This window comes from Harpia harpyja, chromosome 18 (genome assembly GCF_026419915.1).
Source record: "Harpia harpyja isolate bHarHar1 chromosome 18, bHarHar1 primary haplotype, whole genome shotgun sequence".
In the NCBI taxonomy this organism is placed as follows: Eukaryota; Metazoa; Chordata; class Aves; order Accipitriformes; family Accipitridae; genus Harpia; species Harpia harpyja.
This window is the reverse complement of record NC_068957.1, coordinates 17,692,293-17,711,111: the sequence shown is the minus strand read 5'-3', so window position 1 is coordinate 17,711,111 and position 18,819 is coordinate 17,692,293. Positions and strand designations below refer to the sequence as shown.

The 18,819-nt window shown below is 43.6% G+C and overlaps 1 protein-coding gene across 6 annotated transcripts in view; it reads right to left on the bottom strand.

The window, feature by feature from the left end:
* LOC128153703 (integrator complex subunit 6-like) overlaps positions 1-13,484 on the bottom strand; it is a 42,734-nt gene extending 29,250 nt beyond the window's left edge. For 3 of the 6 annotated variants that reach the window (XR_008239067.1, XR_008239068.1, XM_052813303.1), the window contains exons 1-2: positions 13,148-13,467; positions 12,984-13,061 (exon numbers count right to left, since the gene is read on the bottom strand). Coding sequence is in view for 4 of the 6 variants with exons in the window: in XM_052813303.1 (XP_052669263.1) it covers positions 12,984-13,061; positions 13,148-13,258 (189 nt within the window). In the remaining 2 variants the exon portion in view is untranslated. Of the gene's footprint in view, positions 1-12,983; positions 13,062-13,147 lie in introns of all 6 variants that reach the window. The other 3 variants (XM_052813307.1, XM_052813308.1, XM_052813305.1) reach the window with 2 other exon arrangements.
* Between the last annotated feature and the right edge of the window lie 5,335 nt (positions 13,485-18,819).

Here is an 18,819-nt window from a genome sequence, read left to right as displayed (position 1 = left end):
TCAGGGTAGTGCTGAACACAATGAACTAGCTTGGATCCAAGCTGTACTGTCCTGGATTTGGAAGACTAGTGAGTGCTGGTGGAGGTACACCAGCAGATCTTACTGGTCTGATGCAAAGCTTGTGGGAAGAGGAGGAAGGTTTGATGGCACCAAGCCAGCTGCGTGCAATTGCTATTGCTGTGTTAGGCTCTCCAGCACACAGTAAGTCATTTCTATTACTAGTTTTATTCTCCACTCTTCCAGTATCCCCTTGCCTTACATACAGGTTTGGAACACAGACAGCTGCCACCCCTATCCTTTGCTGTAGCAAAGTAATATTCTAGGGCAAGGATGGATGAAAAGACAAATACATCTGGGTTAGCAAGCCAAGGGAGCCTATCTGTAGCTTTTCACATGGAAATCTGGCTTTGCAAAGCAAAACAGGGAACAGAGTTTCAGGGTAAAACTTGGATATGACCCTACTGCAGGCAGAAGAGAAACAAGCCCTGGTTGGTCACTCAAGCAGGTACACGCTGCTGTTTACTATGAGACCAGCCTAAAAAACCCCCACCTTTTCAGTTCTTATTTGAGGAGTATTTTAACAGATAGTAAATTCACAGGTTTAAACTACTTCCTCAATAAGCCCACAGAGCATTAAGTACAGCGAAGAGTCTACAAGAGCGTCCATCACTTGGTCCTCCTTACATTACAGCTAGTGAGCAACAGGTTAGAATTTTAATAGTAAGTGAATTCGTTTCTTCCTGTCAAGTTATTTATTTCTGCTGGTTTTGAAGGACACTCAAACTGAAACCTAGTGGTCAAGTGCTTATGCTTTGTTTGTTTGTTTTTAAAAAACACTTGCTCAAGTCCCAGTCAAATAAAAATAGTCACAGGAGTTTAATATAGGTAAACCATCTCCAAGAGAACAGAGAAGCATAAACTGCTTTCGTACCTCTTTAGAAAAAATACATGTTAAAAAAAAAAAAAAGACACTGGAGTAGACAATTCCTTTAATCTCCCACAGCCGAGACATTCTGACACCAGATTTTTAACAGAAAGCTGTCACTTTACGTGTCCTCCACCTCCATCCATTTTCAGGCACCACAATTCTTCCCTTTTCTCCAGCTCTAGGACAGACTATGTACCTTGATAAGAGAGCCTCTCCTCCCCTCACCCAAATTATTTCTTCCTACACAACTGGCAACAGCTTTAGTGCAAGGAAGAACGCGTCACGCACTGGCTACCTTTAGGCCAGCAAGCAGTGCAGCACAAACAAGGCAGTTGTTTCTAAGGAGATGACAGCCATACTACTACATTTCAGGGGTTTTACTTCAGAATAGCTGTCCTGTAGACTCCTCACTCGGTGGCTGGGGTGCATCTTCCAGTTTTATTTCATCCAAAAGCAATGCAGTTCTTACACTCCAAGGCAGGTCTGCAATGTGACCTGAGGTGCACAGGAGATCCGCTTAATTGCACATTTCTAAGCTGAACTCTCCTGTAGGTGCACCAATCAAAGACTAACTCATTTATAAAATAGACTGGACCAGCTTCTTTTCTAAAGCATATGTATCAGTGAATGTGAACAAGATCAGAACTGCATTCTAGTACAATATGTAACTGTTATTGACAGGCAGTCAATTAAATAGAAAAAAAAAGTGTTTCTCCACATCTCAAAAAAATTTTTTTTTTTTTTTTTAAATCACACACCTTAGGAAACAAGCTCAGTCAAACTACACCATGTGGTTCACTGTCCTTTTAAGATGACTTCAACATTAAACAAGATATGGAAATGCTTTTCCATCGAGAAGAATTCAAGATGTTTATGTAAGAACAACTCATATTAATCTTTAAGCACAGTATCCATGGCAAACACTAGTAGAGAGGCTCTTAAGCTCCAGTTACAAAACGAGTACTGGGGCCTTCTGTTAATGTCGGCATTTACAGAGAAGCAGTACCTTCACCTGTAAGAAACATCAAACAGAGATGCTCAAAGCTGAAGCTATGTTTGCAATCAAGTGATAACAATAATCAATGCCAAGCAAAAAAAAAAAAGCCTACACTACCTTTTTATTTATTACCTGCTGCTCCTGCTTTAATCTGTCTCTGAATTTAGCTTTTTGGTCAACAATATTTCATGTGTTCTGACAGCTACGCTCACCACACTTTTTGCTGCACAAGGATGAAAGGACTACACATGAAGAAAGGAAAGTATAAATACCAAAGAGATCATGGTATCACTCTGTTTCAAAAAGCATTCTTATTTAAATGAAAGAACATTATCCAGTTAAAAAAGCAGTATTTCTGAGAAACGCTCGACAAGCTAGGATATTTCAGTACAGAGTTGAACCAGAACAAGCTACGTTTTACACAATAGCTTAATGGAGAGTGAACACAGATGTAATCATACAATTTGCAGCTCTAGCACAGTAAGCAAAATGAGAGGCTACGTGCTTCTGTTCAGCAGCGTAGCACTCATTTTAGAAATACCATTATAGGTGCACCTAAAACAAACACTGTACAGGGGGCAACAGTTTAAACGTGGAAGTTTCAATCAAAAATTTGCATTTACCCATAGCACCCATTGCTCTTCCAGACTATCACACATGCTTTCAATGCCAGTCAGCCCCCAGCTCTGTCCTCCTGGCCCTTTCCTACTCCCAGCATGGTTGGAAAAGTCACAAGGAATAAAGGCAACAGCTAAGTGGCTACAGAGTGTGTGCTATCAGCACAAGGGCACATTTTTGGGAATCAAGTGGAAAAGAATTAATTACTGATGATCCTCTAGCTTTACAGCCCAGAGCTAAGACAACACAGCATGATCCACACTCATTTTGAAAATTGTCACATTCCTCCCCACTCCTTCCAAAAGCACATCATAGGACTAGCGCAGCACACCAGAGAGCTACATGCATTGCAAGATTACTTTGAATCTCAAGAAGGTAACAAATCTAGAGGGGTCACCTAATCAACCAATTTCCTCAACTCACATTTGAAATGCTATCCAAGGCACTGCTGGGGAAAAAAAAAAGACTTAAGATCACAATTAAATTCATATACTCACTGAAGGAACACAAATTGAGAAACCTCAACTAACTAGCCTAGCAAATAGCGTCAACTTCACCTTCAAGTCTGATACAGCAAAAAATACATTGGTGGAGTTGGTAGCGTTGTCACAGTCAGTTTTTTATTTTAGCAGACAGCAAGTCACAGCTTTCCTCTAGAGTCGTGCGATTCAAAAGCAACTATCTCAGCTGCAGCTCTTTTGATTAACCGGAGGCACTCACCGCCTCGCTCTATCTTGCAGCACCCTGCATACTTCTTCACGCGCTGCCACGCCGAGGACCTGGCCGGCCTGAGACTATGCCCACGGAGTCTCCAGGGCCTGCAGGCTGCCTGCCTCCCAGGAGCAGGCCAGGCCCCGTTCCAGCCCAGGGCGCCCACCACGTCCCCAGCCTGCGAGCCAGCACGCCATCAGGACGCCTGGCAGCAGCCAAAGGCACCAAGTGTTCTGGCTCAACAGCCACAGATTTTCCCACAAAGCAGAGTTTAACTCCCCCCCCCCCCCCCCCCCCCAAGTAAAAACCTACTTGCTCTACTGGTAACATGCTATGAAGACCAATACTAATGCATTATTCTCACTTACAAGCAGAGCATAGCAACACCAGCTTAACCACACTGTAGATCTTTGTTTGCAGTCAAATTAGTCATTCAACAACATCTATCTTATGAAGATTTGGTTTTTTTTTTTAAATACTATTCTACACTTTTAAGCATTTAAAAGCACCTCTGAAAACGCAGCCAAATCAACAATCATCTTAATCTTTAAAAAGCAAAATTAAGGAGTTCTGAAGCATTGATTTTATAGCCTAGAACAACATTGAACACATCTAGTGCTGCTTTTCCTGGAGAGTTTGCATAGGAGCCCAAGCAAAGAATCACAGTAACTGGGTAAAATATGAGATTGGCCCTTTAGTTAGAAAATAATAAGGAAGAAAAAAAGCTCTTTAAAAGAAAACAGGGCTCTGGTTTACTTGTCTGGTAATAACTCGTTTAAGTTTGAGATACTTGTAAATGTCAGATCTTCCACCAAAAGAAACTTTGCCTTCCAAACACTCTGCAGAGTGAATATACGGATCAATACAAGTCTATGGGCAACCACAGATTCTGATCTGCATAATGATCAAGTCTCATTACAAGAATATACTTCTTTCTGGGCACCCTACTAAAACCTTAACCCTAGAGCATGCTGCTTACAGCTGAAATTGATTACTACACAACTATTTTCTAACTATTCTAAAATTAGCAAGAAAATGCAAAGCAAAAGATTCCTTTAAATTACTACCTGCTATACTTTTTGGGGGGGTAGAAGCACAAGAGTTACATATTAAGTGGTACACTGTAAGAATAAAGTTTAAGAAGGAAGAAAAAATTCCAAGACTCTAAATCTACAACAGTGAATTACTTAAATAACAATCTGCATTTAAAATTCAAAAGAGCAGCAGCTGCTTTTTCCATTGATTTTTTTGTAGCCTACGTTATTAAATAAAATCAGGGATACAGGCATTCAAAATATAGAAGGTGAAGAAGAGAATTGCTGAAGACTGGAGACATCCAGAATCTTCTCACAGGGCCCTTGGACTCACACTGCTTTCCCCTCCAAAAGCACTGATCTCCAGAAGACAAGTCACACAGTACAGAAATTACTTTTTCCCATTTGATTTCAACTGTCTGAAGTATAAGAACACTGCAGGAGACAGCACTAAGTTCTGTCTTTTCTTGTTCACAGTAAGCTCAGAACAACATTCTTGCACCATTGCTGAAAATCACAGTTCTTTCTGGCAAGCTGTTTTGAAAAATATGCAAGGATGAACATTGTAGAAGTGTCTGCAACCTTAACTACCTTTTCCCATTGTTACAGTGTGAGACAACCACCATCTAACACCATATTAGTTTTTCCATTTTAAAGTTTAAAAAGAATAAATGCCCATTTTCAAGATAATCACAGAAGTATTCTGTGCATATTTTTAGCTACACCACAAAGCCAGGTTACAAGGCCTAGGCCTTCTTCCGTAAATACCAACGAAAAAGAAATCTTTTAAAAAACCCCACGTGTGAAACTCAAATATTAACAGCACAAAGGAGGAGGAGGCAGCCAATAAAGATTACACGTGGCAGGAACCACCAACTTCACAAAGCACCTTCCTTCTTACAGAACGACTCACTAAAAAAATACAGCTATGGAGATCCAACTCAACTGTTTGATTCCACATTTTAAGCTTCTATTTTTAAAATAAAAGCGACCTTTGCACTGAGGATGAATTAAGCCTCTTAGTGCAAACATATCTACTTTTGTCTAGTTTATCCTGTAGTCTTAAGGGCTTACATCTTTGAATGTGTCCAAGATCAAATAAAGAACCAAACAGAAAGATGAAAAAATAAATTGCTACAGTGGCTATGAACAACAGATGTTGATTTCCATTCAAGGCCTCTGGCATCTCATCAATAGTACGAAGCAGCAACACACTTTGGATGAAAAAGCAAGCTTTTAGTTTGCAGATTCCTGTAGAAACAGAACCAGTTAAAATATCTTCATTAAGAATTAACCTAGCAACCCAGGCTCTCCCTTCCTGTGAACACAGGCAGCAGGTGAAAGTACAAGCTCAAATATTTAACTAACTCCAAAAACTAATGATAAAAACTACAGCCAAGCAGAGTTTGGTCCATCATATCTATCAAGAAGTTGTTAACTTCTGAACTACCCTTCCATTTAAAAACAATTCCTTTCAAAAACTTAATCACCTTCTTGTTGCAAACACTTGAATTTTTACAAGAGACCTCAATTTCAGAATGCACCAAACGATTTCTTTTAGAAGAATGAATCACTCTGTTCATTACTGGTTTCTTTGGTTTTTTTAGAGGGAAAGGTACATTACTATGCACAAAATTCCTTAGTATAGTGCTTTCTCCTCATTACACCAGTTCCTGCAAAAGGATGTTCACTACAACTCACAAAAGGCAGGCAGCAAGAAGTAGTCACTCAGGAGAGGGAGAAAGAAGTAAGACTAGCATGCTTCTGCATGTTTAAAGCATTTTAACATGCTTTACACTACCCAATATGTTGCCTCTCAGGAAGGGGAATGTGCTTTTTAAACGATGCTCTCTTTTGGAATGCATTTAGTACCTTTATAAGCTAAAAGGAGCTACAACACTTTATTGCATGCTTGCTACAGGGAAATTCCTAAGTTTTTAGTAAAAGAGATTTTCAGACTTTTATATATTTTGAGAGACATGCACTGCAGTATATAAAATACAAACCTACCACTTGCACCAACAAGAACCTTTTAACTGTCTTTGGCCTTACTTGTCTAATTCCAAAATAGATGCTTAATTAAAAAAAAAAAAAAACAAGGACCTTTTTGCATGCATACACACAGAGCACATATCCTTCATCCAAAGACCTAAGTGATAGGCAATTAAATAGAAAAGAGCAGGTAAAAACTGTTTTGTGGGGGATTCTCAAACAGTATTAAGTGATTTTGGTTTGTCCTCAACAAGAACTAGACAATCAGGATTTGCACGGAGTGCTCCTTACACAATTAAGTGACTTCTGTTTCTTTTCTTAAATTCATTGTGTTTAACAGAGGAAGAGCAATTGTTGGCTTCAACCTGCCAGTCATTTATGCTGAAAGCCAGCCTTCTGAAAATACACAAATTCCATGACAAAACCTGAACCAAGCACAGTGGAAGAGGTATTGCAAGACTGGAGGAGAGGTGTGCTTAGTACGTCACAGGCAATGGAAGATGTTAGTGTTCAGAAATACAAGTATTGCTATGACTGACTCAAAACATTTATGGTGGTAAAACAGGAATGGCTATTCTCTCCGCTAAACAAATACAGAACGTAAGTGTCCTGAATTAGTTATCAATAACAGACACTGGATATCCTACCTACATTTCATCCAGTTCTTCAGTACTATATTCTGCATGGTTTGGGTTTTTTTTATCCTTCCAATAATGCTTGGCTAGTAGGTTCACTAAGTTTATACATTATGTACGGCGTATCTGGAGAGACAGATAGGCCTCTCCCATTTACCTCAGTTTTCTTTCTCTTTTGCATCTCTCGGCTATCAGCTTCCCTCCTGCCCCTGCAGCTGCTATCTGCCTTGCACCAAACAATTCTGCCTGCATACCTCACTACCAACTTGTAAACCTTCAACCGTATTTCCAGCTGTTCACGCATCCTTTTCCACAGCGCAGGTCAGACCACCAAGTATTTGCCATTTGCCAGAAGCCAGACCTTTTACATGTAAAACTGATGGGTTTTGGTGTCTCAAGGTTCCTGTAAAAGCCTAATCAATTTAAGATTATTCTGTGGATTTGCTACAGGTTAGCTTACTAGATATTCCTCTATTTTTCATCCTTGACAAAAGTTATAACACGAACGCATGCATTTCCCATCACCTCAGGCAGCTTTCCTGAAGATCTCTGCCTCAAACCCAACAGGTTTCACAGCTGGGTTTCTCTTTCTCCCTGCAGCTCAGGGTCAGGAGCTCTGATTTCGTTTCTTCCAGAAACAGACAAATAGATCTGACATCTCTGTTTTGCAGCACAGCCTATTCATTTGCCACCCCTCTTTGCAGAGTCAGTGGTAATTGGTTACATTCTATACCAGCACAGCTTGTGTGAAAGCAGAATTAAAAAAATGCAGGCAAAAGCTTTTGTGCCACTAAAAAAAATGAGATAACAAAGTCAGTCTTCCTGAGTCTGACCTTATGAACTCCCAGTTTTGAAGCGCTATTTTAGTACCATAAACCATATGTAAATAACCTGTTCGTAAGTACTCTTTGACAGACGCTTAAAAGAGCCTTCTACAAATTCCTATTCCAGCCTCTAAGGTATCCCAATCCAACACCAAAATCAAAGGTCATCAAGCTCAACTCCCTATAAGAATTTCACAGAAACAGAAGAGGTTGCTCAGAGTCCATCATGAAGGGCTGCTTCCACAAGAGACCTCTTCAGCACTGAGACCTATGTTCAGACTAGCAAGGAACAGCAACAGAACTGGAAGGCATCCTATCTATCGGTCCCAGTTTGCATTTCTCAAACAGTAAAGTGTTTCACATACATTGTATTAAGGATTTTCTGCTGCTTCTCAGGCAGCTACGTACATATTTCTGCACTCAAATTCAGGAAGCCTATTTTTACAGTGCAGTCACAACTGACTCTTGAATTCAGTATAACACATAACAGAAAGAGGAAAATACATGTAATTTCAGATTCAGCAGAGTAAACGCAACTTAAGTTCTCTCAGTCCTCTGACTTGTGACCAGTTATTTATGAAGGTCATACTACAGAGTCTCACAGGAACGTAAAACAAAAGCCATATTTCTGTGACCCTATCACAAATAATATTCCTCAAGCACTGAGGAAAGGCCACATCGCTGCCAGCAGCCAGGTATCAGTCACAAGGGAACAGGCCAGTCCAGTTAATCAATAACTTCACATAAGACCTCCATTAGTTTTTTTGGTCTGGGCCTGAACTAGCTATCTGCAGCACAAATCCACAAGCAGACCCCACGTGGGAAACAGGAAAAGTTTGGGGAAGGGGACAGGTGAGAATACTCTTCCCTTCTCCCCATACTTTTACTCTAGCACCACTACTTCAGGAAAAAACAAATAAAATGGCTGAAGATTCTGTCCATTTATACCGCGGCACGTGCTTAGGTGTAGAGAAACACATATATTTGAAAGAGGGGGGAAAAAAGCAGCTGAGGATGCTAAAAGTTTATGTGATTTCAAAAAAAGCAACTGGGCAAATACATAGAAAAAGCCACAGAAGACCATTACTGACATACCAACCCTCAGCATGGGTCTCTGAACCACAAACTGTGGGAGCTTGGGTAAATGCTCTGCAGAACTGTCAGTAATACACTTGGCCTGTTTTCACCCTCCTTCCCATGCATTCGGTATCAGCCACGTTTTGCAGAAAGGGATGAGAAGGGTGGGTCTGGCACACAAGGCTCAGAGGTACTGCAACACCAGGTCAAAGCACAGATGGGATGGAGCAAGCTCCGGGTTCTAGCAATCCAAGAATATAAAGTCTTCAAAGCATGGACATGTCAGGTACCATATTCATTGAATCAGATAATGCATTTATCTTAGCTAGAAAGCCAAGAACATCAAATACTGTGCCAGACAGCAAGGCTGTTCTTAAACCCATTTTTCTCACCCAGAGAACGGGATACACATGGGAGAATAAACTCCTTCAGTACCTAAATTTAAGCACTAGTCTTTTAATATTACGTAATAGACACCTGCCACATGCTACTGGTTACAAAGAAGTTTTACCATAGGTACCGTTAGCCTCCCAAGCATGCCAAACACCCAAAATCAGAACGGACTGGCTCACTTCAATGTTGCTAACATGCCACTAACCTGAGACAGACTCACTTGACGGCATCCTATTACAATTTTAATCTAAAAACAGTGGAGGAAAAACACACTATAAACATTAGGTTGAACATTCTTACTTCAGAAAATAACATACTATGTTTGCCTCCTAGTCTATAAAATCAGAGCCTGACCCAACATTCCACAGAACCTACAGGTATCTTTCCATTGACCTATACAGGATCACATGATTTGACAACTACAGGTTTATACATTTCATAATATGCTTTTAAAATATTAAATATTTGTCTCTTATCAGAGAGTATTTTGGAAGCAAAGCAAGAGTTGTAAATGCCTGCATCATAATTACTGTCACAAATCACCATCTATACATTACGTAACCAACACAAGCAAAACAGCTGATGAGGTTTCAGAGGCGTTTGCTGTGGGAATGGAACTGAGATTCCTACCATCCCCATCTCACTGTCCCCACCTGCCGAGGACAGCACCCTGCCCCCTCTTTAGATACATGCCAGCACAGTTCTTTGCAGAGCCACACTGCAAACTGAGACTAAGCAATCCCATTTTAAAGTACGTGGCACAAACAGAGAGCTATGAGCAGTCAATTAAAAACAGGAGCGACTGGGAGAGGGACCATAGGTCTCGTAAATAATTTCAAACTCTCTACGCTGAAGACAGTTCCAAAAACGTCATCTTACTTGCACAGATTTTAGCAAATCTTTGTGCAATAGCAGGATCCTTTCACTTAGCACAATACCACCACACGCGTGATGTTTTCTTGAGACATTCTTGTCCATCAAAAGTGAACCAGCGCTGCTGATTTAAAATACATTAAGGCTACAGGTAAACGAATTCTGAAACAAAAACAATGCACTCATCTCACAGGCAGCCTTGCTCCAAGCTGAAGTTCCATAATGCCTCTACGTCTCCTGGGTGGTCTCAACTCCACAACAAGATTATTCCCCTCAATTGCTTCACTGGTAACCTTAAGAACTATCTGTGAGATTATATAATTTAATTAGGGTAAATCATAAAGAAAACAAGAGGATAAAGCAGCCACTAACGCACATACTTGGAAAGCAGACTTGCAAAATGCATTCACTTGTCAAGGTTGTTTTCTCCTTCTCTAAATCAAGAGAGATAAAGTATCTAACTACAGCAGCATTAGCAAAGAAACAAAATTTTATTTCTTTTACAACTTGTTTTGTAAGACATACAGAATCTAGCCTAGACCAGAAAGTTTTCCTGGCATAACTATGGTTGTTAGAAAACACAACAGAGGGGTATCATAAATACCAGTAAAAGGTCTTGAGAACATGTCTTCAAACAGGGGAAGAAACATTGTTGTTGCTGTAAGGCTTTCTCTGCTCGACTAAGAGACAGGATGACAGCCTAACCACACTAATTTATGCCATGAAGTCTTTACGTAATAGCTGAACTGGAGTTGTGATCATAATTATTATAAACATAAATTTATTGATCTGCAGCCTGTTCCTACACAAGTTACTAAGTTTTGAAAAAATATTTTAAGTCTGTTTAAGGTCCAGTTTAAAAACCAGCATGCTAAAGGTAGAAAAATAAATTTCTAAGAAGAGACATTAGCAAGTTACAAGAACTACAACACTTTTTTTTTTTTCCTTTGGCTATTTACTGTATGTCAAACATGATTCAATACTATGATGGGTATCACACAGTCCCATTTATTTCAATTACTATTTACTAAAACTGGGAACACAGTCAGATGCTCATTAGTACATCAGAATGTACACAGAGGCTCATTAAACATAAGGATCTTCCTCAGCAAATCTGAGTATATATGTGGTAATAACCTGTAGCATTACCACACAGACCTCCAGCAGAAGAGTAATGGTGTTATTAAATCACCAGTATGCTTGCTGTAACTGCAGTAGAAAGGTTTCTTCCTCAAACTTAAGAAAGGTCTACTTGTAAAATAGTTGACACACGACTAGGAGAAAAAACTCTTCACGCAAGAAATCTAGTGAATGCTTGCGTGACAAAGATTTGGGTTTTGCATCCAGCCACAAACATGGATGGGGAAAAGGATGTGTGCATTAAGCATTTAAAAAAAAAACAAAACAAAACCAAAAAAAAGCACTCTCCAAGACAGACCTAGGGTTTTTTGACAGATAGTAGGTTTCTGTAACTCAGGGAGGATGGCTTCAACTCACAGAAACAGGATGACTTCCGCACCTTCTTCTGAGAAAACGAAAGGTGCAATAAACAATAAATACTGACTCACTAAATCACTCCTGTCACTTCAGAAAGCAGGCTGTACTTTTTAGCTGTGTAAATATATTGCTGATGAAAGGAGCCAAGATACATAGCTCTTGATAATTAAGTTTCCTCACTATCAAAGATGTGAGCAGACAGCATCAGTGAGCACAGTTATTTTTACAACTTCTCTTCAAGAAGTTTTAGCTGGGGGATCTAGAGAGGGTTCTCTCTTCTTCTCCGGGATGACTAGCAAGCAATTTTACATGAACCTCTTTGGCTGCCACAGTATGGGTCTAAGGCCCAATGGTTATGATAACTACTATACTAGTCATGGCAAATACAGTCCTAATCCAGGACTATTCAGGAGGATTCTAAAGCTTCCACAGCAATGCTGTTTTCTGTGGCATGCTTTATTTAACTATTTTAAATTAAGTTGGACGTTTCTATCAGCAAGTTGAAGGCTACAGTATAAGGGACACAGAGCCGCGATTTTTTTTTCCTCTTGCCATAACCTCGTGGCGCAGTCGACGTGATAAATGGCATGGCCCTACTTGCCTCAATCTTGAGGAATGAGAAAACAGGGACGAGAGAAGCCAGCCGGGCGGACTCCACGTCCAGTTCGCCACAACCCTGCACGGAGATGTCTACCCGAGTGGGAATTACACGCACCTTACACAAAACCGGTGCGGGTTCCAGTGCACAGCAGGAGGGGGAACCCCAACACCGCTGCTTCTTCCTGCCTCGCAGAGGCGGAGAACAGCCCCGGGTGCCTCCGTCCCCAAAACCACAGCCATGCCGGAGGCGGCAGCGGCGGGGAGGGTGGCGCGGGGGGGGCTCCGCGGCTGTCCCCTGGTTCCCCGCTGCCAGCCGGGGGTCCCGCAGCCGTGAGGAGGGCGCTGCCTCCTGCCCTAACCCCGTGCCCCCGCAGCCCGGCCGGGACGCGACCTCCGCTGACGTGACGGGGGGGGTAAAACGGCAGCGAGAGGGGGCCGGGACCCGCGGCGGAGGGCTGAGGCGAAGGCGCGGCCCCTGCCGGAGCCACCGCCTCACGGGAGGCGGGCGAGCAACGGCCGGGGAGGCGGAGCGCGGCCGGCCGCCCGCCTCCCTCGGCACGCCGGGGCGGTGAATCACGCTCCCGTCCGTCTCCTCCCCCCCCCCCCCCTCCTCCATCTCAGCAGCGCCCTCAGCCTCTCTCCTCCATACAAAAGCAAAATGTCCGCCATCTTCACAGGCTGCTGCTGCCGCCGCCGGGCCGGACGGGGCTGCGCCGCGCCGCCGCCACGCCAAGGGCGGCCCCGCGGCAGGGCCGGGGCGGCCGCGGGGGGGGCCGGGGCGGCCGCGGGGGGGGGAGTTATTACCTTGATGCAGTAGGGCGGCTCGTCGAAGGTAACCAGCATGTACCTGTCGCCGCGGCTGGCCGGGTCCCGGGCCCGCAGCTGCGAAGAGAGCGGAGAGAAGCGGCGTGAGCGGGCGAAGGGGGCGAGCGGGGCGGCGGCGGCCCCCCGCCCGGCCCCGCACTCACCTTCATGAAGATCTCCACGGCGCCCTTGGCGATGTCCAGGTAGCTGGTGCCCAGATACGCCCGCTGGTTCATGGAGGCGGACGTGTCTATGAGGAAGAGGAGGATCGGCATGGTCCAGGCAGAGCCCCGGCCCGCCGGGCACCCTGCGGGGAGGAGGGAAGGGGGGGGGGGGAGCGGCTCGCTCACTCCCCCTGGCCGGCCGCCTGTCCGCCCGCCCCGGCTCGGCTCGGCTCGGCTCCGGCTCGGCTCCGGCTGCGGCCGCTGCGGCTCGTTACTGAGCTGCCTGTGTTCACCGAGACTCAACTTCTCTTCCCTGAGCTTCCACCAGCACCATGTGACCAGCGCGCACGCCATTGGCTGCCAATTATACCGACATTTGCATATTCATGAGGGAGGGGGGGAGCGGGGAGGCGGCGGGGTGAGGAGGGACGCGGGAGGCGCCGGCGGACCCCTGCGCGCGCGCGCCGCACCTGTCACCCCGCTCCGCCCCTCTGCGGGGTTCCCCGCACCTCGCCCCAGGGGCCGCCCCGCCCCGCCGCGGGGGCTCCCCCGGGGAGGGAGAACGCCCGGTGCCGGCGGTGCCTCGCTGCCTGCCCTCCCCCCCCCCCCCCCCCCCCCGGTGACCGTCCCGGCGCCGCGGCCTTTCCCTGCGGCTGAGTCACCACACGGCCGCGGGGCGCGCGCAGTCGCCCTCAGGCCGAGCGGCTGCCTCACTCACACCTGCCCGCCGCGGCCTACCCCCGCCGCGGCCCGGCCTCGGAGACGGCGCAGCTCTCGACGGCCGGGGAGCGGGCAGGAGCTGTAGGCCGGCCCCGGGGAACCGAGCGAAGCAGCTCAGCTAATCACCTGGTGATAGAATCGCTCCGTTTCGGGTCTTCAGAGGTTTCAGTTAAGCACTAAATCCTCAGCCCTCCACGTGCGATTGTTTTCCAGTCAGGTAACGGCCATCTTCTGAAGGCAGCGGCCGGGTTTGGGTGTGGGGCGTTGTCCTTAGGTGCTCGCAGGGCTCCTCACCCCACCTGCATGAAAGCAGGACGGCAACAAATTAACTGTGGCAAAACTGCAAATATATAAACCCCTGCATTATATCCTACCACCCAGGTGAAAAAGGGGAAAAAAAAGTCTCAGTCTGAAAGAAGGGATCAAGGTGCCCTGCTCTGAGGCAAAAAAAGTGAGGCCTCAGCCCTTGAGCAGCAGGCTGTGCTGGGATGGGCCCCTGGGCGTACACAGGCCCCAGCAGCTACTTCTGACTGTAACTGGGTAAGTGGAGTGAGGCTGAGGAAATATTTAGCACTATGTCTGCTCCCGAATGCTTGTTTGCTTCCAGGATCGAATCCAAAAAACACAAAAGCAGCACTGTCAACATGAATCTTAGTTTAAAATAATAATTAAGAAACTGATAATATTTTCCATTGCTTTTACATTGAAAGGCTTTTTTCCATGGATTTTTTTGCCATTCATTTGAAAAACAGGCAAAGAGGCAGTTTCAGTTTTCGCTCTGGTTTTGTAAAGCATTTTGATGATACTGCTGTTTCACAACACCACAGGTGAATTCTAAAATCCCCATTACAAAGCATTACAAAATATTAATGTTTGTAAAGATATCATTACCCATCTTGATCAAAATAATTGGAGGTGTAAATTCATCTAATTCAGGGATGTGCTTGTCCCTTCTGTCACCAAAAAAAACCCAACATCTGAATACAGGACAGCGGCAAGTCTCTATATTGCCTTTAGAAAGAAGTTTGTATTTTCAAAAACCTTAGCTTCTGCAAATATTTTTCATATAACATTATCAAATTATTTCATTTTAGTGAACCAAAAGTGGATAAAATAATAGTTGAAAAGCAGCTCATTTTGAAGACAAATACTGTCAAACTTGGAGACTCCATTCCGTTATCCAGGCCCTCTCCATAAGTTGCATATGTGCGAGTCCAACTGTGAGCCAGGTTTCTGAATTTTAACAATCATAGCAGAAATGCCAGGAGGGATAAACAGATAAATATTTTTATGCAAGTGATTAGTGCACATGAATGGAGCCAGACTGAAAGAAATGGTATTTGAATCGATAGATAAGACAAAAATGCAGATACCGTATTTTTGCACTGCTGCATGTTAGCCTGGAAAGACAACTCCTGGATAGGAATAGATTTGCTAAGGACTGAATGGAAACTAAACTATTGGTAGAAGATGCCAGCTAATATTGCTAGGTCCCAGCACCGAGAACTCGATGAGGCCACCTATGCATGTCTCTCACATCAACCAGATGAGATCAGAGACTAACTTCTGACTCCAGCTGACCTCAGCCAATTCAAAGTGGCAACCTAGAGGCCCTGCGTCCTACAGCGTCCTCAAGTCAGACTGTAGGAAATGCTAAACAATTAGAAGTTCATACCCTCACCATATTCTTTTTTTTTTTTTTTTTTTATTCCAGACTGCCAGATACCTAAAAGCCACTTCTCTCACATCCAAACATAGTATTTAAAGGTCAAGATGAAACTCTCTTGTTTCCTGTTTCAGAGGTTGACCTTTCCAAGGGCAGCAGCAGGCAGGGTTCACATACTCTCCCTCTTTCTCTGTTGAAGATTTTGGCTTTTGGAGCCTGCTCCTGCTGGACACCACAAGAGCTGAAGTCTAGCAATTTTCTGGGCACAATGCAAGACATTTTTTAGTTTAATGAGACTTTTTTTAATTCCTGAAAATAACAGACACCATGGTTGCTAATGTGCATGAATGCAGCTAGAGTGAGTGGTTCTTTACTGCTCCTCCATACAATTTGTGTTTGCAGTGCGGACTACCTAGCAGCTGTGGCAGCAGACGTTTGTTACATCTATAAAGTTCAAACTTTTCTTGGTTTTTAATTGAAATTACACTCATCTACATTTCTTCAACTGCAATAGTTAAAGAAATTGTCTCTATGGGGAAATTAATCAGAACAGTTACTGCAGATCAAGCTCTCCTATAATTAAATATTTTGAAATAGCTTCTGTGTAGATATTCTGTCCCACAGTAAAAAGGAACATAATTCTGGAAGAAAATTTCAGTCAATTTCTCACCAAACAGATCAGTGGTATTTTTCCCTATCGTGCTGATGAGTTATTATTTTTCTGTTCCTCATCCTTACACAGCTTAACGTCTAAGCTGTTGCCTCTAACAGGATTTTAGCTCTAACAATCTTCCTTTCTTCTTAACACCTTTATATTGCTTCATCTGTTACTTTTTTCTCACCTAGCTGCTTTCTGACCTGAACAAGCAATATACCTGTGAGACACTAGCCATGCTCCTTCAGGCACTGAAGGAGGTCAGCTTTGGCACCAATTAGCCATCTGAATTTGGGGCACGCTTGATACCTTAGCCAGAAATTATCTCCTGAAAATCTGTATCAACAGATAAACCCTTCAAACCCCCCTCTGCTTCTGTGGCTCCCTATCTTGCTCTTGTAATACAGCTGCCTGATGACTTTCCTGCTTGATTTAAAAGGCTTCAAGCCAAAGCAATAATGGTCACTGCTAAATTACTATAAAAATACTGATTAATCCATCCCGTGAGTTGGGAGATATTATCCCTATCATACAGAAAGAAGGGCTGCCACAAGGGCTAAGGGACTTGCTTGGCACCACACAAGATGCAATTTTCAGTACCACAGTGAGCATTCAGCAGTGTTTAGCTCTTAGCCAGCCACAGATCCACTGTCCCTCACAGAAGGATGAAATCTCCCATTTACATAAAGAATGTGTACAGCTGAACTCCAGTATGAAAGGTAAGAAACTGTGCTAAATAATTTCTCCTTCAGAGCTCCAGTAACTATACAGCAGAGCAAGAATACAGAGAATTATATTCAAGATGGCAGAAGCTGAGCAAATTCAAGTCCTTTGATATTGTGTGCTGTATCAGGGCTAAATATTCTCACCAGTCAGCAGTTAGCTGCTCTTAAGCCAGACACTAGAAAAGGCCCAGGCTGCTTCTGCCAGTGTGTCACACAGCCCCTTCTGAAAAAAAAGCAAACCAGTATTTTCCAGGATATTGCTCAGCAGCACTTTTTTTTTTTTTTTTCCCTATTTTGTAACTACACTACAAATTTCCACAAAATTGTAACTCACCCCTTAGAGATTTCTGCCCTTTTCACTTGCTCCATCTCCTTTCTGCAACCATTCCACTAAAGCAAGAGTTTGGGAGTCTAATCCAAAACTTGTCTTTCCGCTGCCTTTCGGGAGTCTGGGTTTGCAGACTGGAGGACAGTAACGGAAGCTGAGATCCACATCCTGCATTACTGTGGGCCATCAGACTTTGTGTAAGGCTCCCATGGAGATGTGCACCTGAATTTCTTTTCACAGGCTTCAGCAAATTCAAGAATTCCATTTTCAGCTAAAGCATAAGGAGCAGACTACAGATACATGCCCTGAATGCAGCACGTTTACTGCTGATTTATTGACTGTGCATAAATACTACACTGTAACTGTCATATTTCACCACAGAAAGAGAAAGCTGTATGCTCAGGAAAATAATTCAAGGCAACTCTGAGATTTTTCATCTGTCTTCCATGCACTTCAGAAAAAGAGGCCTATTAGCAAAGAGGCAGAGTCCAGCCAGCATGATTTTCCTCCCCATCTCCCCAACACATGGGTTAACCCTTTGCTGTGCATGGTACAGAGTACCTTTCCTCTTTCTGCAAGGTTTTTATGTGAGCACAGCTAATACCACCCATGGTCCAAAGGTGAAAGCCAGATCACTGCAGCCTGCGTAACAGCAGACACAGTTTAATTTCTATTTTGCTTTAAAGACCAATGAAAAGGGGATGAGGAAGTGACTGGTTGCCTAAGATGGTGTATCGTTTTGCAATAATGGTAGATAAGCAAAATTCTGACTAAATGTCTCTGAGGAGACATAAAATGAATCCATGAAGCAGCACTTTGAACGGCAAAACAAGCTGGAACAAATTTCCAAACAGGCAAGGGTTTCCATGTGAGAGCTGGTTTCAAAGTCCAAGACTCTCCAAAGAAGAAAAACATTCAGAATAAAAGTTTGAAAAACATGCTGCCTACTGAAAAAGAAACTGAAACCCTCTTGGTAAAATTTTGCAAATTGGAGAAATGAGTTACTCTAGACATGAAGATGAAAAAAAGACGTTAAAATCATGCACATACCTATGCATATGCAGGGAGATACAAAACTGAAAGTGTGTGCTTCCGCTTAGTGCATCTTTGTGATCAAATGGCAAATAACATCAGATTAAGGGGGTGGGTCGCTCAGCTCCAAGACCCTATATGTCCCACCAAGTTCTCCTCACATAAAGATTTATCATCTCTCTCTCATAAATGCTGGGAGACAGCAGAGCTTGTTTGGGGGTGGGGGGGAAGAGATAGGAAAGAGAAAGAGGGATTTCTACCTGAGACAGGAGAGAGATGCACCAGGCTGTCACAGCCATGGGAAGCAGGGGCTCACAGGCCAGGGATGCTCTGACTTGTAGGTACGTTTGAATTGACAGCCAGCCAAGAACCGCATGAAATTCCCTGTTACTTCCTTTTACTGGTCTTATGCTAAGTGTTGCTAAGCTGTACCTGGGAATTGGGCCAAATCAGCTTGGGATCTTTGGATGAAAGGCATTATAAAAAAAAATAATAATCCAGAGTATTAGCCATGTGGAAAGCAACAATATGAATTAAATGAATGTG